This window comes from Coffea arabica, chromosome 10e (genome assembly GCF_036785885.1).
Source record: "Coffea arabica cultivar ET-39 chromosome 10e, Coffea Arabica ET-39 HiFi, whole genome shotgun sequence".
NCBI lineage: Eukaryota > Viridiplantae > Streptophyta > Magnoliopsida > Gentianales > Rubiaceae > Coffea > Coffea arabica.
In genome coordinates, this window is record NC_092328.1 from 43,193,542 (window position 1) to 43,219,695 (window position 26,154).

Sequence of the window (26,154 nt, forward strand, 5' to 3'; positions counted from 1 at the left end):
CTCTTCATTCATACTCTTGCCGAAAAACATTTCTTTTTTCCTTTGCTCCAACCTATCATCTTTTTCCATCACTACAAATGAATCGACCAAAAAATCCTTTCAAAAAATGGGAATCAGTTCAGCTGAAGACGAAAATACGATTTTACCTCTTAACATTTGATCACAGAAAGATTCATGTAGCCACTGCTGCACAGAAAGGCTTGGGAAACATGGTATGCTATCCAAAAAATGCCTTCCTTGAAGCTTATCCTATGATTCTTCGTGCGCTAGGTGAACCATATTTGTATTCGGTTGAATCGATTCAACAGTGGTTACAAACTATCACCCACATCTCTTCATCAGCATTTGTAAAAACAGGTACGATTTCCCTTTGAAATGGTATTTTTGTTAGACCCTTTATCCGCTCCTACGTAATCTAATATACTTAATCTTTATATTTTGCTTCTAGAACCAGCTAAGAGCTGTAGAATTTCCAATGGACAGCAATGGTGTTATGTACTATTTTGCACAAACATTGAAAAACAGGTAGCTTGTTTAATTATTCACTGCTTTTCTTTTATGTTTCAGTTTATCCAATATGTTTTTTTGCTTTCTCCAGGAAATACCCGATGATATGTTTGAATCCAACCGTTTTCAACATGGACAGACTATAGTTGTTCAGCATGGCTTGGCTCGGTGGAACTTAGAAATCAGAAACCGTTGTTTTGAAGGAGAATGGATGACTTTTTGCTCAGATAACTATATTGCCGAGAATGATATGATATTTTTAAGAAATAGAGGGAGTTTTACATATGACATATTTACTTTTGGGTTTGATCAGAGGCTTGTTTACACCCGCTGGACATTACACCTTCCAATGATCCCTTCTAAATTATCCACTTCAGAAGGAAACTTATTCAGTCCCCTAATACGTCTTTTCCTTTCAGAAAAATATACATTCTCACATGCTCTTTTTTCTATTACAGGTTTTGCTAATAATCAATCAGATTTGAAATTAATCACATCATCAATCAATCGCTTTTTTGCACACAATTTAATGGCGTTAGATACCTTCTATCAAATTTTTTCCTCCGAGTTCAAGTACTCCATGGTATATATATGCATATTTACTCAAATGTTTCTCAGTATACACTTTCTATTTGTTCCATACTTGTTACAATTATAAGTTATTAATTTTTATAGCTTATTTGTTTTGACAGAAGATTCCCCGCTATGTAACTTCCAGATTACATGAATCCAGAACACCATCTATAGTCTTGACAAGTGGAATCAAGATTTACAACATTGGAGTGACACAAAATAGATTTCATCAAAACTGGAACACTTTCGTTATTGATCATGACCTTCGAGAGGGAGAAATCCTTTTCTTCATGCCGCAGTCACGCACTTCACTAGCTGTTTTGATCTTCGGAACAAATGGACTCGAAATCATGTATCCGTGGCATCATCGGTTCCACATTTAGTTTATTTATTGCTTTAACTGTAAAAGCTTCCTTTGCAATTTTTCCGCTGGAACGTGTGGCTCCAGAACGGTATATTTTAAATTTTCGCTTCCTGTTATAACGTTTAGCTTTTACTTTGGTTGTTGGTTCTTTTATTGTCTCTTATTACGTTCTTTATTACAACCAATACCCTCAACTTTTTACTTTCCAAGGGATATATCTACTTCATATTTTTTTCTGGGCATCCACCATAAGTTGTTGCCGCGCAGAGCGCGGCCCATGCCTCCTAGTTTAACCCGAACATCAAATTTTTGATTACGTCATGCGTAACGTTCCCAATCAATCAACATTCACACTAGATATTATTATTCGTCATAAATTGGCGATGCCAATTGCAAGAGTCAAACATTACCCCAAATTATTGTAGGAAAAGACAGAGATACTAATCAAAATTGGGAAATTAAACACGTTTCTTGTGTGGCTGCCGTACTATAGAGGCAACCAATGCCCCCCTGATTGCGATAGGACAAGCGGGATTTGTTTATGAATATCTTGAAGGTTTATTCAGACTAGATATTCTGCTGGGATTTGTTTGGCATGGAGACAGAAATTTAAGGCACGTGCGTGCTAACTTCTTCTCCGTCAAGATGAGTTTTTCAATTCAGGATCTGGGGTTGAATATCTAGTCTAGTTTGAATAAACCTTGAATGTGTCGAGGAAGCATTGACCACAAGATCAACATGAGAAATAGTTTCATGAATCTGACCAAGTAGATGTCGTCCACGAGCTATGAAAAAATCAAGCCACTAAAAATCAAGCCAATACTTGTGAATCAACCCCCCCCCCCCCCCCCCTTCAACATTTGAGAAACACACTACTGATCACTGCACAATTGAAGACCAAAATAATACATTCCACGTCCAAAACCTCCGAGCCCTCGAATTCCTTGTAAAAAGCAAAAATTGCTCTAACGGAATGATCCCATAACACAACCCCTTCTGGTGCAGATGAACCTTGCACGCTCGTATCCGAATTTAACTTAAAATTTCCAATGCGAGGCATATTTCAAACAATCTTCGTCAAAACTCTAGGAGCAGCCCGGACTATGGAAAAAGCAGCGAGAAAAGAACTTTCATAACCCTGAATGGGGAAGAAAATGAAGAACGGAAAATTCAATTTCAACCCCTTAACTTTTCTACTATTTAGTTTTCACCCCCTTAACTTTTTGTTAAATTAAATTCCATTTATCCTTTAACAACCCTCGCCGAAAATCACTAGGGTCGACTCAGTAATGAGAGAAGGATTCTTAGAATTTTTTCCACTATCAGATTTAAAGTTTAAATCCTATGCCTAACAATTAAAAGTGTGGTGAGGGATGACAAGATAAAATAACAATAATAATAGTAATAAATAAAGCCCCTCAGCGAAACAATAATGTATTTGGATCAAGTATGAAATCCAATCAACTCAAATCCATTTTGTCAAATTCCTCATTGAATTTGATTCCATCCTTCCAAATGGGCCCAAAGTTAATTCTAAAGCCCAAAATTTTCATATTTATTTATTAGTGGCCCAATAATAATTTGATTTTAAATAAAAGCCTGAACTCCATAGCAAGTTGACTTTCAAGAAACAAATGATCCAATTATAATAAACCAAATCTAATCCAGCCCGAAAACATCATACGAGCTCAAGTTGAATAGGATGGCCCATTTTGGTTCACAAACTGGAACTGGCCGGACTGGGAAACTTTTTATTTCAGGATACCTTTGATTTTGGAAAATCATTCATCAAAATTTAGGTAAATGTGCAGACACATACTAGGGATTTCTGAAGAGTAGATTAATATTCAATGGTTATATTATGTAAGGAAATGATGAATACTCACTCTATGTGTATATTATAGGGTTTAATGAATTCCACGAAAACACATGACCGACTCGATTAGCCAAATTACATGAAAGGTAAGTGGTTCTTACCTCTATGTGATTTTTATCACTGTTTTATAACAACCATTTTGTCTCACTAATTATGATTACTTTGAGTGGGCATGTTTTATGATAATCCATGTTATGCATGATATTTATTGGTAAATTTTATTAACCATTGTAGACTCTAAACAGATTTGAGATAGTTGGTAGGAATGATAATTACTGTTTAACATCATGTTTATATAGATCAAGTGAAGGCCACAAAAATTTTGCTTGATTTGTCCCTCCTAGATTGAGGTTTAATTTTTTTTTTTTGTCGACACAGGGGTGTCCGGGTCAATCGTTACGGGGCCCGACTAATCCCCTGCGGCCCGAGCCCGACGCCCCAACCTGACCAAGGCACGATAAGTGCACAGGCGTCCCCATAGCGCAGTTTCGAACCCGGGACCTTAAGGTCCTAAGGGAACGCTGCTACCATGTGGCTAAACCCGTGGGAGATCCTAGATTGAGGTTTAATTGCTAGGCTGAATACTTAAAACCGATGAGAGCATGCACTAGTTTGTATTTCTAGGTATAAGGTCTTGTATGTCAAAGGTAGCGAGTGTTGGGCGATTAGCCGCGAGGAACAAGGCTAGACTTTGCATAATTTTTGAAGGTGTCCCAAGTATCAAGTATATCTCCATCTTGACGTAATTCGCACAAAAGTAGCTCATTTAAGTTTATTAAATCTTGATATTCACCTTCTTAATGCTGTTGGAAATGTTTGAGTTTTTAGTAAATTAAACAAGCCATGATCAAGATGCTTTGTATATGGGAAAGTAAGGTTCCATAGGTAGAGCGTGCGGCGTCTTGATACCAAGTAATGGACCCAATTTTGTGGCGTGACATCATTGCTGTAAAAATGTTTATTGATTTAAGCATAAAAGCTTCTCTCAAGGATAAAACTTCTTCTCACTTTACAAGTCATATTCAAGTTAGAAGATAGGCCAAATATTATCAAGGGTTAAATCACACTTAGCCCCCTAAACTTGGGGGATAGTCATACTTTACTATTCTCAACTTTAAATACATATACACGTTGCTCATCATGAAAATTAGTCAACGTTAAAAATCTTAATTTTGGCAAAATTGTTAAAAAGGGCACATATGCCTTATCTTTAAATTTAAGGACAAAAATAGAGATCAAATCAAACTTCGCTTTTTTTTGGGGCAATCAAAGGGCAATAATAGTAAACTATAAATAAGTTCAGCAACAAAAAGGCACGTTTCTCATAACACTTTTTTTTTTCTCCCTAAAAGAGTTAAAATTTCTAAGGTTGACTAGTTTTCATTGAGGGTAAAGTGTATATTTTAAAGTTGAGAGTAGTAAATTGTGATTGCCCCCAAAACTCAGTGCGCAAAGCGTGATTAACCCAAATATCAAATTTTATTGGGTCATACATTGCAATTAACATTCAACTTTTTTTTAAAAAAAAAATTTGAGTAAATTCGACTTCGATCACTGCCACAAAATAGGACATTTCCATTTTATAAAATTTTTGTGTTTGTTTTATGCCACAACACCCAATTCGGTTGGCAAAGTCTTAGTCCGCAAAGCAAGAGAAATGCCTCCAATTCAACTTCAACGCTAGCCCATCACAATTTGGGTGACAAAGCGGGTGGCAGGAAAATCCAACATTCACAGTATTCCTCACATTTTACTCGATACGTTGACCAAAGTCAACGCTGCTATTATTCATCATTCATAGCAAAATCCAACATTCACATTTTACTCGATACGTTGACCAAAGTCAACGCCGCTATTTGTCATCATTCACAGTAAAATCCAACATTCACATTTTACTCGATAAGTTGACCAAAGTCAACACCAACATCCACGCATTTTACTCGATACGTTGACCAAAGTCAACGCTGCTATTTTTCAGCATTCACAGAAAAATCCAACATTCACGTATTCCTCACATTTTACTTGATATGTTGACCAAAGTCAACGCTGCTATTATTCATCATAGGCAATAAATTAGCGATGTCAATTGTAACAACCAGCATTAACCTAATCATTGTAGGACAAGTCAGAGATACCTATCAAAGTTTCGAAAAAAAAATAATAATAACGTGTTTCTTGTGTGGCTACTGTACTGTAGAAGTTATTTTTGGCAATTAGTGCTACGATAGGCCAAGTGTTTTTTTTTTTTTTTTGGAAGTTGGAAAATTAAGATATTTGCCTTCTTTGGTAAGGGGACAGAAATTTAAGGCACTTGCTAACTTCTCCGTCAGGAAAGATGGAGATGTGTTTAAATTCAATATTATGTGGTGAGTAGCTGATGGATATTGCTTTTCTTTTTTTTTTTCTTTTAGGGTCAGCCTTGCGAGCTAACCCTTGGGGGGGGGGGGGGTTGGTATTAAAATAATTTCTCTTTACCACTCTTTCAATAAATTTGCATAAAGTGAATTTTTCCATTTCAAATTCTAGTTTCAATGTTTTGTCGGTCATTATTTGTGTTCAGTAAAAAAAAAAAAATTGTCTTTTTTCATAAAAGATATTCATTTAGAGTTATATAGGAGTACCTAGCAACATAATTTTTTTTTTACTAAAAAAAGAACTAATAATCGAAATTGATGCTAATTGCCAATATAGAAAATTTGTAGATGTTTATAGGGCAAAAATTGCATATAAGCTAATATGTACGTCTATTAATGCCCCTAAATGTGCATCTTTGTATGGTATCCTTATACTATATAAGAATAAATTATGGTCAAAGTGGGGTTTGAATTTCAACTGCAAGGACAGTGACTTTTTCGCAATGTGGAATGTTATATAGTCTTTTTTTAAAAAAAATTTGGTACAATTGGGGGCAGCATATGTTTAGATATATTTACCGAAATACCCTCATTTTGGTACATTTAAACCTTTGATTTATGGAGACATTTAGATATTTCTGGAATATGAAATTATTTGACAACCGTTTTTGCATCGAGTACAACTCATATAAGATTATGTGTTGGTGTAATTGCTAAAATGGTGTTATAGCCACATTTAATTGAAGTATGGCTTTTGTTGTGCAATTAACACAAAGACATATTAACATGTTGTGCAATTAACACGTTGTTGTAACTAACCGTTGGATAGTATTCATTTGTCTTAAATAACTTATGTCTTCTCTTAGGCGATTTTCACCTAACATATGTAGGAGACTTTTGGGAATGGTAAAATTGTAAAAGTATTGATAAAACAAAGAGTACAAGTGCGTGCTGTCGTTAGAATGTATTATTATTAGTTTTGTCATATTTGATGACTATTTCTTTCCAGAATGTACTGTTATTTGTCCAATGAAAAATCCTCTTTAACTACATGTACCAAACACCCACACGATGCGTGGGCACTCCCCTAGTCTTGCTCTATAAATAATTGATAATAGCATCAGATTCCATTTTAAAAGTCATCGATTTCTGCAACACTAATTCAAATTGCTCATATGATCGAATGAGTTTCTAAACAATAAGGAGGTGATTACGCCTCAGATTTGAGGAGAAAGCGAGAACAAGGTTGAATTGGGAAAGATGGAGTATTGGACAACATCCGTTTCGTATTATTTATTTTGGGTTGAGTCATCTTCCTATGAGGACTCTGTTTGGATTGGTAATATTTTGAAAAACAAGTTTTTTAACTACAATGCTATAGTAATACACAAACAAAAACAACCTCAAAAACACTAAAAACAAATACAAAAAATCCAAAAAAAAAACAGCCTAAAAAATATAAAAAATAACTTTAAAAACACCAAAAAGCATTAAAATAACCTTAAAAAATACCAAAAATAAAAAAAATAACCTAAAAAATAATCTCATCTACAGTAAAAAATTTTCAACTACATTGTTACAATAAAATATTTCAAAAATACCTCTAAAAACAGTTAATTCAAACGGAGTTCTAGAGATATTTTAGAAAATAACCACATGTGTTTGGTTGGAGATGGAATGAGATGGGAATACTTCTTTATAGGCCAAAATACCCTTGTTGGCAAACCTATAATTAGTTGTGTTCCGGTTTTGGAAAGTCCAAGACGCATATATATAAATATATACTGATCGATTTGAAGTGGGGCCTAAAACTCTTCTATTCTCGTTGTTTATATAGATACATGTAACCAACAAACTAAAAAATGTACCAAGTACAGATTTATATATTGAAATATGTCCACATACGGTGGATTTTACTCTTTTAAAAATTGAAATCTAGCTTGCCCTATTAGATATTGAAGGTTGAAACCTTGGACCCAGTACATAAATATGGTAGGCTAATTTACGCCTCATATCCAAACTTGCTTTAGAGAGGATTTTAAATCCCTCCCCTTATTGTCATATATAGGAGGTGATTATAAAGTGAGACATTTTTCTCTTTATTATTATCATTTAATTCGCTTAGTAATAGTCGTATGTTACATCATTTTTTCATAAATTATTAGGAATCGGTTGTTTTTGTCCTCCCCTTACCGTCAACGTGTGTCCCGCTCTTATTGTCAATTTAATGATGTTAGATTTTTATTCCTTTGGTTGGAAAATCATTTTCTCAAGTGACCATTTTTTGTCGGCTTAAAAGTTTCGTGAAAGAAAATTTGAAGTTTGGATGGTTAATTAACAATAATGAAATGAAGTGTTAATATTGAATTGGGTTTGGATTGTATTTTCCATGATTTTTCATAGGAAAATTACTGTAGTGATTTGATGTATGTGAAGGAAAAAGATAATAGGAAAATGTGATCACGGAAAATGACGTAATTTTTCGACGGAAAATAGCAATCCAAACAAGGCTGTTTTCTAAAAAAGGACAAAAAAAAAAAAAAAAAGATGACCCTATCTTGAACCAATCGGAAGATGATGTGACTAGAAGGTCTCAATTAACGTGTCAAATCTTCTGACTTGTGTCAAGCTGATGAAACATGTGCATGTGAATGCATGATAATTGAGGAGCCTCCAGCATTGAACAAGTCAACAACTAGTTAGAATGATGAATGATAATCTTATAAATATGTCCCTTTTTCACCACCTTTCCCAGAGGTGGAGGAACCCAAGACAAAAATCAGTGCTTCTACAGCTGAAGCCTCTAGTAGCCGAATTTCATCTGCTAAAATGACTGCTGATGGCACTATCAAGCTTGGTGATCAGTCACCTCTAAAACAATCAGAAAAGGACCACCCTGTCAGTTGGGATTTCAAGCTTGTGCAGTCACTAAGAAATGAATATGCAGTAACTAACCTAATAACTTTCATCTTTTTGTCTTCCCTTTATCATTTTTGGATTAACAAAAATGCCTTGTACTTCATTATTCTCTTGGACTAATGCAGGATGAAAGGTACATAAGTCGGTCTGCAATGCTGGATCAAGAAATGAATGTGGTAAATCTGTTGGAGTTAATTGATAACTTGCAAAGGCTTGGCTTATCTTACCATTTTGAGGACAAAATCCGCTCAATTTTAAGTGGAATTTACAACACGATTAAAATGCGGAACCCAGAGGGATTATATGCAACAGCTCTTGAGTTCAGACTCCGTAGACAACATGGTTTTTATGTCCCTCAAGGTTTGTATTCCTACCATGCAACTTTTGTTCTTTGAACGAAGTTACGAGTATTTCATAGGCAAAACTCTGTTCATATTATAGACGCGCTTGTCAAGCGGATCTTTTGGACCGGGGTTTGGTTAGACCGAGCTTTGATCGGAAAACAAAAAAAAAAAACTCGTATTAGGGCCCAATCTTGGCTCGTTTCGACTAAAAAAATATCGTAGTGCAAACTCAATTTTTGAAATATATATGTACATTTTTAATTATGATATTATAAACACCGTCAGTAGCGTATATATGTGATTTATTCTATAATATATATGTGTTTGTGTCTATAAACATACAAAAGTTAAATTTCAAATTCAAGTTTTGTATAACTGTTATTCATCCAAAATTGATAATATATACATTATTCGTGTATAGAAGATTAATCTTATATTGTATGTATATATCTATATATGTATATACACGCCTATGTCACAAATTTGTTGAATATCTTTGATATTAATCCATTCACTCCTGATTTTGGATTCGTTAAATTATTAATGTTACCTTTCAAAATTAAGGGCCCGTTTAGGTTTGTGGTGGCATATCAAAAAGCTTTAAGCACTTCAATTAATAGATCTTTTGGTCAAAGTATTTATTAAGTGCTTAATCATATTGTTTGTGTGCATACTTAAATAAGTACTTTTTCTATTTGATATTGTGCAATTTTGGATTTCGAAAACATATTTATTTTTTCATTTAGTTCAAACTTTATGTTAAATTTATTTATTTTTTTAATTTTTTTGAAGCACGAAAGCTGATCTAAACGCAGCAATTTTGGCTTTGTGTTAAAAGTGCTTTAATGTCCAAAAGTTTTATCGTAAATTCAAAGAATGATACTCACTAGACACATTAAAATTGCTTTTGTCCTCCAAAAGCACTTTTGTTTTCAATTTTGTTAGCGTAAAACTATAAGTGGGAGGTCTCAAACCCTGTCCAGTATTATTCAACTCATCTCTCCCTCCTCCAAAAGCACTTTTTTAGCAAAAGTACCACAACTCTAAAACGGCCCTAAACATACAGGCATATAGCCTTATATCTTCTATAACTTTGTATTGCTCAAAGTTGGCCCAATTTAATGTCACTCGACCCTTTTAGCCCATACTCAATTCGGCCCATCAATGAGTGTAAAGACTTGTGGTGATGTGAACTTTTTATGTGAATTTTTTTGAAATCTCATTTTAAGCCCTCATAATTTGTCATTAACATAATCCACCTCCAAAATCAACCACTTCATCCAACTCTAGAATACCCCACGAACTAAACCAATTTTCCAAAATTACCTGTTGGGTTGGATATCAAAATCCAATTTCCCTTTTGGAACACATTTGGCAGCAAAATTTCGCAAAAATCTGAATGAAGCAGTGAAATACAAACTTCGTCAAATTAAGTTTTGAAAGGGCAATGTTCATTCTTGAAATATTTCATGTATTCCCTCCTAGCCAACTCTAGTTTGATCTAGTTTGATAGAAAGGAAAGCAACTCTAGTTTGATCTAGACCTTCAAAATTATATGTTTTTTAACTTTGGATATTTCTGAAACTCATTTAAACCCTTAGTGTCATTAACTTGCACTTCTTCCAGTTGAAACTCTTAAGAAAATTATAATTAGTCCTCCTGTCTGCTCACTTGCTTAATAATAGTGATTGCAATTGTTGGTTTGCAAGTGTGGTGATTTATTATAAATCATCGCTTTTACTCTTAAACTCTTAGAAAGAGGACAGGGTGAAGCAGTTGTAATTGTCGGAAGGTGCATGATTCCCTGTATGTACCTTGCGAGTTTTCCTCACTAGATTAAAAAAAAAAACATTTCTAATCTATGTATAGGAATTTTTTTGAGTAAATCTTATATACACTGACGGTGTATACACTATCATAGTTTAATTTATAACATATGTGCAAAAGTTAAATTTCAAATTTAAATTTTACATAGTTGTCATTTATCCAATACTGACAGTGTATACACTATCAGTGTAGGAAAGATTCATCGATTTTTTTTTGTTGTAAGTTTTTGAGCTAAATTGGAACCATGGTTTTAAAATTGAATCCTAGTTTGCTTTTTTGTGAAAGTCATAGGAAAAATAGTAGGCATGATAGTAGAATAGTAAAATCCTACTAAAAAAGTTCAAAAAAAATCAACATTTTATGTATTTATAAACTTATTTTTCATGAAACCATATGCAAATAAATGTAGAAAATACAACGTTATAAGAAAAATGTAAAGTTCTTCAACCAAAATGTATAGTTTCTAGCATTATATGCAAATAGATGAAAGTTCAAGTGACTGTGCAGTTTATTATATTTTTTGGCCAAAATTTTTGAGACATAATCGTTTGAATACAAATTTATTAAAACATCTCTTAGTAAATGTAATATGTACTTAAATCAATAAAATTCTGGTAATTTAACTATAGTTTTGAAAACTCCAAGATCGTATTAGGGTGCAGATTGAATTTATAGGTTTAGATTGTAGAATTCTAAGATCATAATAGCAAGACCAGAGGTTTAAAAACTACGACTAAAACCATTATTTTTCCTTGTGCATTGTGTGTCCAATGGTTGCAGAGATCTTTGAGTCTTTCAAGGATGAAAACGGAGATTTCAATCATAGTCTTTGTGAGGATTTGAAGGGATTGTTGTACTTGTACGAAGCTTCATACCTCGAAAAAGAAAATGAAAGCAATTTGGAAATGGCTAGAGAATTCACAGCAAAGCATCTTAAGAAGATCTTAAAGGAGAAGAGAATTGATCAAGAACTCGAAGCATTAGTTCAACATGCTTTGGAGCTTCCACTCCATTGGAGAATGATGCGATTGGAGGCAAGGTGGTTCATAGACATATATGAGGCAAGATCAGACAGAAATCCTATTTTGCTTGAGCTTGCAAAGTTAGATTTTAACATTGTCCAAGCAATACATCAGAATGATCTCGAATGTACACTAAGGCAAGAGCTTCATCCTAAGCATAACTTAGTCAATACTTTTACTGCATAAATGGGATTCTTAAATTATTTTAGATTATGAAGAATTTTTTTTAATCTCTAAAAAACATTTTTCATGTTTTCCTGTCCAGATGGTGGAGCAGTACAGGCCTAGCAGAAAAACTATCATTTGCTAGGGACATAATGGTGGAAAATTTCTTTTGGACCGTAGGAACTATTTCTGACCCTCAACATGGAAATGCAAGAAGACTATTGACAAAGGTCGCTGCTTTGGTAACTGCTATAGATGATGTATACGATCAATATGGTACTGAGGATGAACTGGAACTCTTCACTAGTGTTGTTGAAAGGTTAGAATGGACACCTTATGATAGTTGTGCAATTAATTTCACGATGAGTTTTTTTTTTTTTTTGGTCCAAACGTGAATTTTACTTCTTTTTCTCTCAATTTTTCAGATGGGATGTCAACTCAATCGATCAACTTCCAGACTACATGAAAATATGTTTTCTTGCACTCTTCAACTTTGTTAATGAAATGGCTTATGATGCTCTAAAAGAAGAAGGAGTCAACATTATCCCCTACCTAAGAAAAGCAGTTAGATTTCTTTAACTTGATTTTTCTTTTGGTGAATGAATGCTTTGTCCTAATAATTGGCTAACGCATTATTTGATATCTTAGTGGGCAGATTTGTGCAAAGCATACTTGCAAGAGGCAAAATGGTTTTTCAGTGGACATATACCAACGCTACAGCAATACCTTAATAATGCCTGGACTTCAATTTCAGCTCCTCTGGTGGTAGTGCATGCTTATTTTTGTGTTGATTATCCGATTAACAAGGACCACGTGGAATACTTAGAGAAATGTCACAAGATTATTCGTTGTTCATCGATGATTATACGGCTAGCAAATGATTTAGGAACTTCTCCAGAATCGGTATGTACACGAGCTGGAAATAAATCCTCTATACTTTATTTAGTATAATTCAAATTCTATGAGAATAATTGATATGTTGCATAAGTATTATACACGTATAAAATTTTTGGGAGAAGATTTCTAGAGTACTTTTCACTACCAAACTTAGGGTTCAAATCCTAAATTTGACAGTTGGAGATGTGAATTGAAGGGTGGGAGATGGTAAAAAAATTGTATAAATTTCTTTTACCACATGCTCAAATGAAGAATTAAAAATTTTGTGCCTGGTAATCTAGGAAAAAGCTAGTATCTTTTTTTTCCCCTCCTTATAAAGTAGTTAAAGACAAGGATGAGTTTATAGTCGAAAGCTTCAAGCTAGAGAAACTAAATATAACTGCTACTGGTGCTAAAAAAATACAGGTTCCATATTTGATTAGGATAAGTGAAAATTGTATTTCAGGAGGTGCTGAAAAGTGCTGATGTACCAAAATCGATACAATGCTATGTGAAGGAGACAGGTGCATGTGAAGAAAAGGCACGTGAATACCTGAGGTTTCTGATTATTGAGGCATGGAAGCAAATGAACGAAGCTCAAACTGTAGATTCTCCATTTTCTTCGACATTTAAAGGATTTGCAGTGAATGTTGCCAGGATGGGACAATGCATGTACCAGCATGGAGATGGCCATGCCCATCAAAATTCTGAGCCTAGGGATCGTATTTTGTCACTGCTCTTTGAGCCCATATCTTCTTTTGCTTAGACCTAATATTCGGTTTATAATCTAATAATCGGAATTGGGTGGCAGTATCTGCAACATCTTGCACCATCCGATTAATTCTCTTCTCCTTTAAGATCTTCTTAAGATGTTATAGAGTTAATTCTGCTTTGCACCCTTTAATTATATTCGAAATTTCACTTTGGTCGCTAAATTATAAAGTGTGACACTTTAGTTCCTAATGTATAAAATTTGTCTTATTTAATTCTTAGAGTATATAATCTATCTCACTTTAATCTACAAAGTATAAAATATGTCCTAATTTAGATCCAAATGTATAAAATTTGTCCCACTTTCATGCGATTTTAGCTAAGTGGAATAAATTTTATATTTGACGGGCTAACGTATTTGATTAGAAATCTAGAGAACAAACTCAGAATGCAGGTATAATTGAAAGGTAAAAAATCAAATTAACTCGTTAAACTGGCCATCTCCATGCAAACTTCTCCTCCCCATTCTCAAAGTCTCCTATTTCGAGCCAATCTCCACCAATTCAACAACCCTGATCAATCCTCATCCAAATCTCATCTTCTAAGAAAAGCCAGATAGTTTGCAAATTAACGACAACAATTACAAATTCTTGTACAATCCATTCTGCTGTTAAGTCTATTTCATTAGTGAGTACAAAAAACAAAAAAATTTCGAGGTGATTTTTCAATTTATTGACTTTGTCTCGCAGAATACATGGCTACACTTTTTGATGGGATTTTAATATACGTACAAGTTAAAAAAAATCGAATTACACCCGTTCACTGCAAGTATACAAGTCAACTAGTAGTTTAGGGTATATATTGGGTCGATCCCACAGGGAAGAGTGAACAATTACCGGTATTACTAAAACTTCTCTATTATTTAGACTATCAATGAATTATAACAAATTTAACCTACTGAAATTATACAAAATAACAAATAAAAGCTCCTTAGGTTGTGGTATCCCTAACTACTTATGCAAGTGCTATATTTGGATAATTGAATATTATATCTAGACTAGTTATGGTGTAATTTCCTTATGCATTTGAATCCTACTTTCGTAGTGAATCAATTATACTTATAACTAATCCATACCTATTCTCATGGTTATAAAATTAGCTACAAGTTCATTTCTTCAGTGAAATTACATGAAATGAATCACTAAAAACCATATAGGTGCACCTCTACTTTCGTGAGTGTACTCCTTATGTTTAGCACTTCTTGAACTAGTGTTAAATCTCAATTTTCATTGCAGAAACAACACCTTAGATAATCACAATCAATGGTACCAGATTAATCATGATTTAAAGAGCCAAAGTGCTAAATAACTTGCTCAAATCATAGCAATCAAATAACCAAATAATAAACACTAATAATTATAGAAAGTTCAACCAAACCCAATGTATAAACTTTAGAGACACATATTGAACACAAAATCTAGAACTTGCATATCAACTAAACTTAGAATCCAATACAAAAGATAAAGAGTTGGAAAAGAGATAACCCTTGTCACATGAGTTTCAACTCCTCCTTCTTCATCTCCATTTTCATCATAATCTAGCTAATATACAAGAATGGAAGAGCTACACTATTCTAAACTAAACTATCCTACTACACAGAAAGTGTAAGAGCTACATCTCTGCACTCCAAGTTTCTCCCGTATGTCTCTCTATTCTCCCTTCAATCTTGCAAGTTTTGGCTATACAAAGATAAAAGAAGTCAAGAAAATGAGGCCTACACTTCCCTTTTACAGCTGGTAATGTTTCTCACATGTCTAGCATTTCATGTGACTTAGTGGAGGTGAAATTGAGTTTTTCGCGTAAAGAGCAGCCTTCTCTGACCATAATCCGGCCACAAATCTGGCCACAAATCCGGCCAAGTTCCGGCCGGATTGCTACAGTGACGTTTTGTGCAATTTCTGTTCAATTTCCAGCTCTACTCTGATTTTGTCTCAACTTCAACCGAACTTTTCTTGATGATAAAAGCTGATTTAGCTCTTGACCAAAACATGAAACTTGTAGGCCTTTGAGTTACTTTTGAATGCATCAAGAATCACCTCATTTGGATTTGTGTAGGCTGAGAAATGACCAAAATACCCTTGACTGCTCACTGCCCTGTTTCAGCTTCGACCAATAGAAATTAGCTACTGTAATTCGGCTTTTTGACCTGGAAAACCTTCAAACTGGATTCAGATGTCTTCACCAAAGTTGTAGATCTATCTCTTATGTTCAAATTGGTTTAATAATCATCTCAATCCGATCATTGTAACTCAAGTTATAGCCGAAATACGAAAATGTGTCAAAACTGTCAAAATGCATAAAATCCAAGTAAAAAGTGATAAAAACCTCATTTAATCACTTGAAAGCATTTTTCACCAATTATAGCTAAAATGATTTATTTTCTTCCAATAATATAACCAAAGTGACTAAAACTAATATAAAATGTCATACAATTATTATATAAATTAGTCACTTATCACTTTTATTGCTTACAAGAATCGAATACGATAATGTTTAATTAAAAGTCACCGAAGAGTAGCCTGAAAATCTTTTCTTCTTCATTTTAGAATTTTAATCATTCTTTACTTTTTCATGCCAAAATCTTGTGGACATCATGGCTTCTAACACCTATAAATTCCAATGTAATTGTGCAATTTACTTGAGTTCTTATAGTGGTTAAAATTACAATAAACTTTCTTTTCTTTTTTATCTTGATAGAACAAGGAATTACATGTAAAATTAGAACTATTCTTTTTTTTTTTTTTGACAAACGATACCAATTTTATATATATTAACACTTGAAATTACAAGAGTTAATTACAAAACGGGGTAACTACCCCCATATCTTTCCTAGCTAGTTCTGATAACCAAGATGGGAATGATCCCTCCCATTCAATTATCCTAACTGACTTAACTGCAAATTGAGCCAAAGCATGGCTACAAGTATTAGCAGTCCTGGGAATAAACAAAAACACACAACCGTCAAAGTTCTTCTTCAAGTCTTCAATGTCATCCAGGATCGTTTGCAGCTTACAATCCTGTCTATTGCTTGAGTTGATTAGGCTTACCACACATTTGCAATCAGATTGGACCTCTATTGTAGTCCATCCTGCATTTGTGGCCATTTCCAACGCACTCCTTATTGCCATTGCTTCCTCGATTGCTGGTACTCCTCTCTTCCGTGTCACGATGCCTTTAGCTTTCACTATCTTTCCACGCCAATTCCGCGCAATGATCCCCAGGCCTGTCCGGACCATCTTAGCTGAGAGTGCCGCATCCGTGTTTATCCTTATCACCCCTTCTTTAGGTGGTTCCCATTTCTGTTGTGATTGCCCATTCTCCTCTGCTGGTGTAGCTGGTCTTCCATTGGTTTCATTGCAAGCTTCATACTCAAGCCATTCACTGTGAGCTTTGTCGACAATCAGTTTTGCATTCCCCCTCTCAGCTTGGAAAGTCATTTTGTTTCTAGCCTTCCACACTTGCCATAAAATGCTAACCGTAAGCTGGATTCTGTCCAGGCCATGCGCCTCCTTTGCTGATTGCATCACAACAACCCACCAGTTCCAAAAGTTGCCTTGTAGTTCAGCTATCCCGTCCCATTTCACTGGAGCAAGTTCCCATACCACTTTGGCAGTTGGGCAAAAGAATAACATATGTTCAATGGTTTCAGCATTGTCACCACAGCAGGAACATATGTTACTTCCCTTTCCTATCCTCTTAAAAAGTGTTTCATTTGCAGGCAAGGCATTTTGTAGGCATCTCCATAGGAAGTGTTTTAGTTTCAGCTTGATATTCAAACTCCACAGCCTTTTCCATACCGTATGTTTCCTAATTTCCCAACTCGTTTCAGGTTCATGTGCCGTTTTGCTCCTCATGTTGGCAACTGTCCCTTTTGCGACAGCATAGCCAGTCTTTACTGTGTAACTTCCAGATTGGCTATACTGCCAATAAAACCTGTCTTTCCTGCCAAAAATACTAAGAGGGATGCTGGAGATGAGAGTGATGTCTTCACTCCTAAACCACAGCTGCAGGAGATCAGATTTCCACCTCCCATCCTCAATTAATTCATGGACATATACGAGTGGGCAGCTTGTTGGTCTTGGAGTTGATACGCAACCATTGGTCGATCCAGGTATCCACTTATCCTCCCAAACCCTCACTGTTCTACCATCTCCCACCCTCTTCCATAGCCCTTGTTGCAATAACTCTCCCCCCTTGTGGATACTATTCCAACACCAAGAAGCCGTGGGCGGGGGTTGTGTTTCTATCCAGTTTCCCTCTTTCATGTACTTTGCTTTCAAAACTTTGCTTACTAGCAAATTTGGATTAGTGATGACTCTCCAAATTTGCTTCGCAAGCAAATTTGTAAAATTAGAACTATTCAATTGCTTGAAGTACTTCTCAGAAAAAAGCATTGTATCTGCTGCGATACCCTATACATAATGGTTCTCCCCCCAGCACACGAGACTTTTTGTCCAAAAACCAGAAGGCAACATTTATTGGTGGAAAAAGAAAACATGAATTAGCCCATTCGAGGTGCATCATCGAACAGATGAAGCCAATGCTAAAAATGGGTAAATAAGTTCTAGCAGGCATCAACCCCAAAAACAATTTCTTTCAGATCTATCATATGCCTTGTAATTTTAAGCTTTTTTGCTCCTTGCATCCTTTTTGGTGAGAACCAAGCTTGGAAAGTTACAACACATCGCCCCCAAAATTTGGGGAAGACCTATAATTCAGATGAGAACGACTCCAAATTGAAGGAAAGAGAAAATGTAACACTAATGTTTAGTCTCATAATTTTCTCTATTTAAAGGCAAATAAAGTGTTCATTGATCAAGAAAAGAGTGATAGGTTGTATAAAGGTATAAACCAAATATTTGTGTGTTTGGATTACAGATTATTTGGAATAATATTTTGAAAAAATACTGTAGCACTTTTTTTTTGGATTAATGTGTATTTAAGATAAAAAAGTGACTGAAAAGATAAAAAAAGTTGTTGGAAAACGTGTTTCTGATGTAATCAAAAAAATCTTTACAAATAAACTTCTATCCAAGCACATGTTTTAAACTTACTAAGTATAAACTCAAACCATGTCAAGACACTTATGCCAAATATCCCACTCCATTAACAAATTATAAACATGATTAGGTGGGAATTTGGACTTTTTTTCTTTTTAATTTATTTATTATCAATCCGTTCTAGTAACCAATTTACCTTCTTTAGATATGACTTCAAGCTAAATTACCTAGAAAATTGGTACGTAAACCATCATTAAAGAAAAGAAAGATGAGTATTTCCACTTACTCCAACATAAGGGGAGAAAAAAGATTTCTATTGAACTTTTCGGGGAAAAAGTTTACGCACAGGAACGTACAATTATTAGGCCACAAATTACACGGGAGAGACAATTTTGGAGAATAAAACATCTCTAGTTTCTTCTCCCTTTGAAACCCTTTTTAGATACAATATAAAAGTAAACAATTTTATTCAGGAAGAGTAATGTCTGCTAAATCTTCTCTATGTGGAATACAATCTCCATGATGTGGATTAGGGTTCCCATTTTCCATATCAACTTGAGCATTTGGATCAAATGTTATTGGCTCTTTGAATGTGACAGCATGATCTTTTCTAAACATAAGATAGATCACAGCAAGGATGTAGGCTGCCATCAAAGGAAATACTAGGATTCCAATAAATACATTTCCAACTCTTGGTAAGCTGTTGTTAGTTAACCATCCAACGAAACCTGTGCTTAGGTAGTAGATGTTGATGCCGATGATTCCTAGTCCCAGTATCCATGAAACAATAATGATCTGGATGAAGATTGAAGAGTATTCAAGACTTTTATAAACATGTAATAAAAGGTTTGCCTATGATTTTGCCACAACTCAAATGTCAAAGGCAGAGAAATTTTAATGAAAAATGAGTTTACCCCTTCAATTCAAAACTTAAATCTTGACTTGAGAAGGGTAAATTTGGCAATTTTTTCAATAATGATTGTGCCACTAAAATTTGAACATTAACATCTAAAAGGTCTCAATTGGCCAAATAATTATTGGGTATCTCATATCTTATTTATTATAACTCTGAATGAGTAAAGAAGTAGAAAATACTCACATATATAGAGTTCTTGTGTGGCCCCATTTTGGAGGTACTGCTACTAAATTTAAGGAGAGGCATGAGAGAAAAGGGTAGTTCAAATGAAAGTATCATCTGCAAAGTTCACATTAGAATATTCAAAATTTAGTCCAAATCACAAAGGAAAAGGTTAAGTTTAAGTAGACATTAATTAAGAAATAAATGTCTAAAGCAGAGTACAAACTGAAGCAATTATAATAAGTCGGCCTGCTCCAGAAGATCCACCAATGATTGATACAATCAGACTTGGCGTGATTGCAATGCTCCTAGTCATGATGTTCCTAAGCCATATCTTCATCTTCAAGTCTAAGAAACCCTAATTTAATTTTTTTTTTTTCAAAAAACAAACAAAAAAATATTCTTGTTAAAATTATATAGATTTGAATCTTAATTAAGGGATTCTGTAGAGACCAATATTACCTGCATAACAAACTGTCCAGCATATGTGCCAGTTATTGCAGAGCTCTGTCCTGATGCTAGCAAAGCAACTGCATACAATATAGAGCTCGATTTTCCTAGAACATTCTGTTGATAATAATCCATGTCAATACCAACTTAAGTAAAGTACCCAGATTTTTATAATTAAATCGAAATTGGAATAAAGTGGACAGTATGAATAATCTATTGTCTTCATGATTTCAACTCTATCCCGAAATGAATTAAATTTTAGCTTTTAAAAATCATATTTGTCTGCACCAATTTAGTCCTTTGGTAGGTATTTTGCAAAATGTTTCTATACAACCCCAAAAGCCAAATGTGCTAGAAGAAGGAGAATTGTAAATTTTTGGGATTTAGACACCAAAAGCTATATGAACATTTTCTGAGAATTATCAGAATCGAAGAGTTTCACTAAATTTTTTATGATTATGCAAACTTTAACTCTTTTCCAGTTTAAGATAAATACTTTCATAGTAAAAATATGGAGAGTGGCTTTGTGATCTAGAATAATAAATTCTTCTAAAAAGGTTAATTTTTTTTTATTTGATGATAAAAAGCAGCATAATCTTTGAGAAAAATTCGGCGTACCCTTTGATTCGGATAAAATTTATAGTTCGTTGTAATACAATTTAATTAAAATTGAAATTTAACCTTGAGAAGGAAAGAGGCAGAATTGAGTGTAATATTATTGCAACTATCACTTGTTTCCTGGGAAAGGTTGGTCGCGGAGCAAACGGCTCCAGTTACGGAGATGATAGCCACATTGATGAAAAATGCCACAAGTAATGCAAGTCCACTTTCAATCAAGAAAAATCGACATGCATCCTGCAAAGTCGGTCGATAATCAAGAAAATTAACAAATGAATTAATGTTAAACAATATTTTAAGAATTAATAGCAATGTATGCATTCTCACTGTTAAATACATGACAATTAATTTGAAATTCAAATTTTTTTCATACGTCATGCATTTAATTTAATGATGATGGTATAAAAAGAAAGAAAATAAAAAAAGGTACGCCTTCTCTATAACAGACAAAGAAAGAAAATTTTATGATTTTTCACTTATAACACACAAAGAATGACTGCAAAAAGAAATAAGCAATGCTTTCTACATATTCTGGTCGCGTTTCTGTGATGCTTTACGTTCCTTTTCTCTCTTTTTGATTTGTTGGTCAGACTATAAATCCACATGCCTACATTTCTTTGGCCTGTATACTTTAAATGCTATACACATACTACTAGTATGTTAGCTTCCAATAGGACCATATGTTGAATTTTTTTTCCCCCCCAAAAACTCTCTTCATTTTGCATTTCATAAAAAAAATAATAAAGAATAAGTAACATAAATCCTGCAATTGTGGGACACAAATTTGAAATTTACATATATTTCAACAACAATTCGATGTGCAATTGATTTTCTTCCTTTGTCTGTTTTATTATCTTCTTTCTTCCTCGTTGACATTCGTCACATAGACCAAAAAGACATACACATGATGCCCACATGACACAACAGAAAATCTAATTTGACATCAGATTTTGCTATCCTTCTCTAAAATGTCTCTCATCTGGGGAGGAGGAGGAGAAAGGAAGAAGCAAGAAGGGAGAACGAGAAGGTTAAGAAATTGACCCATAGTGAGCAAAATATGGGTGTTTGTGTGTGTCTATATATATATATATACAGTATATGTATATAGTCATTTTTCTCTATATCTAATCATTTGAAGCTAATAAACTGACGAAGTGCAATGCAAAAACTGTATCCAAGGAACTTAGACTACATATTGGACTGAACCATATGCTTTTTCAATTAAATGGTCCGTATTTTATCTGCCATATATTTATGATTTTAATGCTAATGCTTTGTGTTAATTGCCATTTTCTAGAAACAAAAAATTAAAGAAAACTATATTGTGTCTATCATATGTATACTTACATTGATTCCCCGCACAGAATTTGGTACCTTGCGAGAAAGTACAAGACCCGAATGAAGGAAGAGGTTATGCCTGCAAATTTTAAGTATTAATAATATTTAAAGAAAATAATACACACATATATATATATATATGTATATATGTATGTATATATGTGTGCACGCGCGAGGGTGCGTGTTCAGACTTACGGCATAACAAGTGCACCAATTAAGGCGATGGCATCACCAGTGGCACTATGACCACTAAGCTTGGGAACAAATATTCCTTTAAGCACATCTTTTGCTGGGGGCTTTACATAACTCATCTCTCCAAAAAAACATGCAGCCATGAGAAATACTAGTATTGAGACCACCAATTCAAGCTTCCTCACCTACTCACACCCACAATAGCAAATTAAATACATTAATGGAATAAAATATATTTTTTCTCTCAATAATATGAAAAAAAAATGCTTTTCACCTTTAAAGTTCTTTGAAAACCTTCTGTATTCCTGCCCTCCCATGCCGTGTTAGGAAAATATGGATATGATTTTCAAAGTTAAAGACCATTCTTAGCCACAAAATTTTCCTAAACCTATCGCTATCTTATGACCTTATCCATATATTTTAAATATTTTAACCCCTAAATTTTAACGTCCAAAACAATACAAGTATTTATTTTTTGGAGTCAATTTCAACGTCTACGTTATTCCTAAGCTAAGCGATACAAGTAACAAAAGGGAGTTGTATATACATTTGTAACTTTCAAAAGTTATAAGACATAGGATCTATGACTTTACGAGAATCCCTTTAAATACAAGGTTTTTATTTTTTGTCCAGATTTGTGCTTCCAAGGCATAGAAATAGTACACTTAAAAAACGGGTTGTTATACAGTATTATTTGAAATACTATTTGGAATAATTACTGTAACATTTTTTATGATGTGATGTATATGAAATAAAAAGGTGGTTGGGAATATAAAAAGATGGGTTGAAAAATATGTTTATGATGGAAGCGAAATATTATTTGGGATAATTTGCTATCCAAACACTACTATAAAATTCTGTTATTATATCAAAGGCCTAGCTTCATCGTTAAACTTACCCCATATCTTTGCAAACCAAGCAATAAGAGAGTGCTGGAGCCAGTGCAAAGAACTCCAGCCCAAAGTGGGATATGGAACAATATATTAAGGGCAAATGCTGTCCCAATCACTGTTATATTTCCAACAAAATATAAAAAGAAAACAATAATTAGAGAGTCATATATACTTTTTATATTTAACATTTAATATTTTAATTTTGGATCATCCAATTGCTTCAATCTCAGTATTAACATTGTATTACCTTCAGGGATGTCAGCTGCAATGACTGCAACTTCCGCCAGCACCCATAGGCAGTATATCACATACTTGGGGTACTCAGCCCTGCAGACCTCTGCTAGATGTTTCCCTAGATGATGAAACACAAATATGTTAGGCTTAAATCCTATGAGCTAATTAATAATGACTAAGATGGCATTAATTGTTGATGTACAGATTGTCTTACCAGTGGTTACACCAAGATTTGCAGCCAATGATTGAATTATAAGAGCAAAAACTAATCCGATTAGAATCACCCAAAGTAGCTGTTTGAGTACAATAAGATGTTAGTGCCATTTTCAACATAGCATTTCATCAATTTGCTCTAGTATTGTTAGCCTTATTTTCGTTAGAGGGTGTCATGATCAATTTATTTCATTTTCAACAAATGGATCAAATTTAGGACCATCCAAATCCTAGAATATATTGTACGAATATAAAGGCTTAGAAAAATCTTTATTGAAGGGTTTATCTAATGAGTTTCGCTAAGAGATGTCTCGACTCCCAAGTGTCAAATTTTTGAAAAATTAAAGTTACCTAAGAAACGTACATATTTGAATGCGAGAGGGACGATGGATGGTAATATATTTTCACATGGTAATTTTGACATAAATCTGGTAGTACAAGTTTGTGAAAACCCTTGATTAAATTACCTCGTATCGATGGTCTGCTCCAGCTTGCATATCAGTTTCCACTGCAAATTGGCACCTTTAATTAACTCAAATCCGTATTTAATTAATCAAAATCATCCGACCTTTTTATTCCTTTTTTAGTTGAGGGTGAAAGAGATGGAGACTCACTGTTTCCGGGGTCAAGATATGCCATTGAAACAAGAAATCCTGGCCCCACGAATGAGAAGAATTTTCTCCATCCAGGTTTCTAACAATTAAATTGAAGAAATTAAATAAACATTCATGTTAAATCTTTCCTAACCAAAACTTGCTGGAATCAGCAGCAATCAATTAACCTGATCAAAATGTTTGCCGGGATCGGTGGGTGGTGGACTTTCGTCAACTGCAACTATTCTTTTGCTGCCTTCGTTCCCATGTTGTAGCTGCAAACTATCCATATTACTACAATCTTGAATAAAAGAAGGAATTGGGATGCTACTTATTTCTACTGCATCAGACCTTTTATAGTGAAGATTTAAGGGGTGGTTTGACCGCATGAGAAAAAGGGAAAATGATACAGAATTAAAGAAAAAAATTGATGGAAAAAGCCATGGCAATCAAGCATTCTTCATGCTGTTTTAATGCGTAAGTAACTGAGGAAGTTTTCATCGAAGCTAACTTCACTACTTGAACTGCCTCAATGATTAATTAGGAGCAAAAATCTCACTCTCGTTGCCATCTTTTTCTGTCTACAGTCTTCCTTTCTGATCAACAGATTCTAGGGTTGAGAGTAATTATTATGCAGTCAAATTGAATTGCTTCATAACAGATACGTAATCATTATGTATGAAATCCACATAACCAGTAATAAAATATTATACCTCTATTATAAAGATATACAAACAATTTAATTTAAATTACAATCTGTTCAAAAATCCTTATACTATTTTGAATGGTTGTTACTGACAACCGTCTGTGCCCCTGTCTATTAATCGCTACATCGGATTTGAAGCCACTTGCCTGCCTCCTAACTTTGATTCAACCGGAAATTCAATCCTGTGTGCTTTGGATCTGGCCCTGGATCTTTCCACGGCGGCCAGATGAGATTTTTAGCAGTTTTTTTCTTTATTTCGTTTCCTTTTCTGTTTAGTTGTTTTAATAGCTTGTTGTTAGTTGAGTAATTTCTCTATGTTATTGTTTCCTATTCCTTATTCCTTATTTATTTCGAGTAATTTAGAGACTACAAATAGACCTAGTTGTGATAGTGCATTATTGATCTTTTGACAATTAAATCGAATATTAACACTATTTGTGTTGGGTTTTATACTACTTTTTGAGTGCGTTCAAGGTTAAGATTATAATTGACCTTGTTATTTAAGTGTTCGATCGTGTATAGCCCTTGATTTTTTTTCTCTTTTAGAAAGAGTTCGTGAAACCTTTCATGGATGTAACTCCCCCTTCCGCGTCATCTTTTCTTTTCTGGAAGAAAATTTGTACATTACTGCCCTTGGATACAATGGGACGAAGAATAAGGCATGGAAAGGGCAAGTTTTGTATAGTTAAGATTTGGGGAGTTAAGATTCTTCTTTTGTTTTTTATGTACTTTTTCTCATGGCTCGATTGTCTGATGAAAAATGCTGTCCAAGCACAATGACTGTTCCGGGCACGTCTTAGGAATAGCATTTGGATTTCCCTATGGAAGTCAACAGCCTGATTCATTAGTTAGTGGTTTTATCTCTACTGGGTATAATGAGTAGAAGTCATATAGATTTATCAAAATATTAATTTTTTGACCGGAAAATCATAGAAATGAAATAATAGGAAATTACCCTAAAGCAGACTTATTTTAAACTAGTAGCAAGATCAAAAGTCTGACCAGGGCAATTGTCAAACAAATTAGGTTGTTTGAATATTTTCAAGAAAGTCGAATAAAAAATTGATGGAAACTATTAATTGCTTTTCTTTCCATTCTACAACAAGAATAAGAATTTAGAATCTACTAGATCCTATGTAATAATGGAGTTAAAACTAGCATTATGGATGAAAATCAAGTGTTTTCTTGTAGAGAAGGATTAAATTTAAGAAGTGGAAAGGGGGAAGGGGATTGAGGTCCTG

At 34.1% G+C, this 26,154-nt stretch overlaps 3 protein-coding genes across 5 annotated transcripts; 2 read left to right on the forward strand and 1 right to left on the reverse strand.

Moving 5' to 3' along the window:
- On the forward strand, nt 1–1,576 carry LOC140015020 (uncharacterized). 3 transcript variants are annotated; one of them, XM_072066816.1, is made up of 4 exons: nt 1–357; nt 449–525; nt 599–1,090; nt 1,200–1,576. In XM_072066816.1, the coding sequence occupies exons 1-4, from the start codon at nt 78–80 to the stop codon at nt 1,461–1,463; spliced, it is 1,113 nt and encodes a 370-aa protein (XP_071922917.1). In that variant the 5' UTR covers nt 1–77; the 3' UTR covers nt 1,464–1,576. The 3 variants fall into 3 exon arrangements, with proteins under 3 accessions (XP_071922917.1, XP_071922918.1, XP_071922919.1); XM_072066817.1 differs by having other exon boundaries at nt 1,203–1,576; XM_072066818.1 differs by having other exon boundaries at nt 455–525.
- A 6,851-nt stretch (nt 1,577–8,427) lies between these two features.
- LOC113711778 ((-)-alpha-terpineol synthase-like) lies at nt 8,428–13,734 on the forward strand. Its single transcript, NM_001426669.1, has 7 exons — nt 8,428–8,620; nt 8,719–8,953; nt 11,545–11,923; nt 12,052–12,270; nt 12,377–12,515; nt 12,600–12,854; nt 13,294–13,734. Exons 1-7 carry the CDS (start codon nt 8,504–8,506, stop codon nt 13,591–13,593), a joined length of 1,644 nt encoding a protein of 547 aa, NP_001413598.1. The 5' UTR covers nt 8,428–8,503; the 3' UTR covers nt 13,594–13,734.
- Nucleotides 13,735–18,893: 5,159 nt separating this feature from the next.
- On the reverse strand, nt 18,894–24,546 carry LOC113711500 (metal transporter Nramp7.2-like). The gene is made up of 13 exons (XM_027234662.2): nt 24,396–24,546; nt 24,229–24,307; nt 24,082–24,122; nt 23,616–23,694; nt 23,415–23,519; nt 23,173–23,282; nt 22,278–22,459; nt 22,092–22,161; nt 20,808–20,981; nt 20,139–20,243; nt 19,903–20,034; nt 19,698–19,793; nt 18,894–19,393 (listed from the first exon to the last, which is right to left on the reverse strand). Exons 1-13 carry the CDS (start codon nt 24,495–24,497, stop codon nt 19,064–19,066), a joined length of 1,605 nt encoding a protein of 534 aa, XP_027090463.1. The 5' UTR covers nt 24,498–24,546; the 3' UTR covers nt 18,894–19,063.
- Between the last annotated feature and the right edge of the window lie 1,608 nt (nt 24,547–26,154).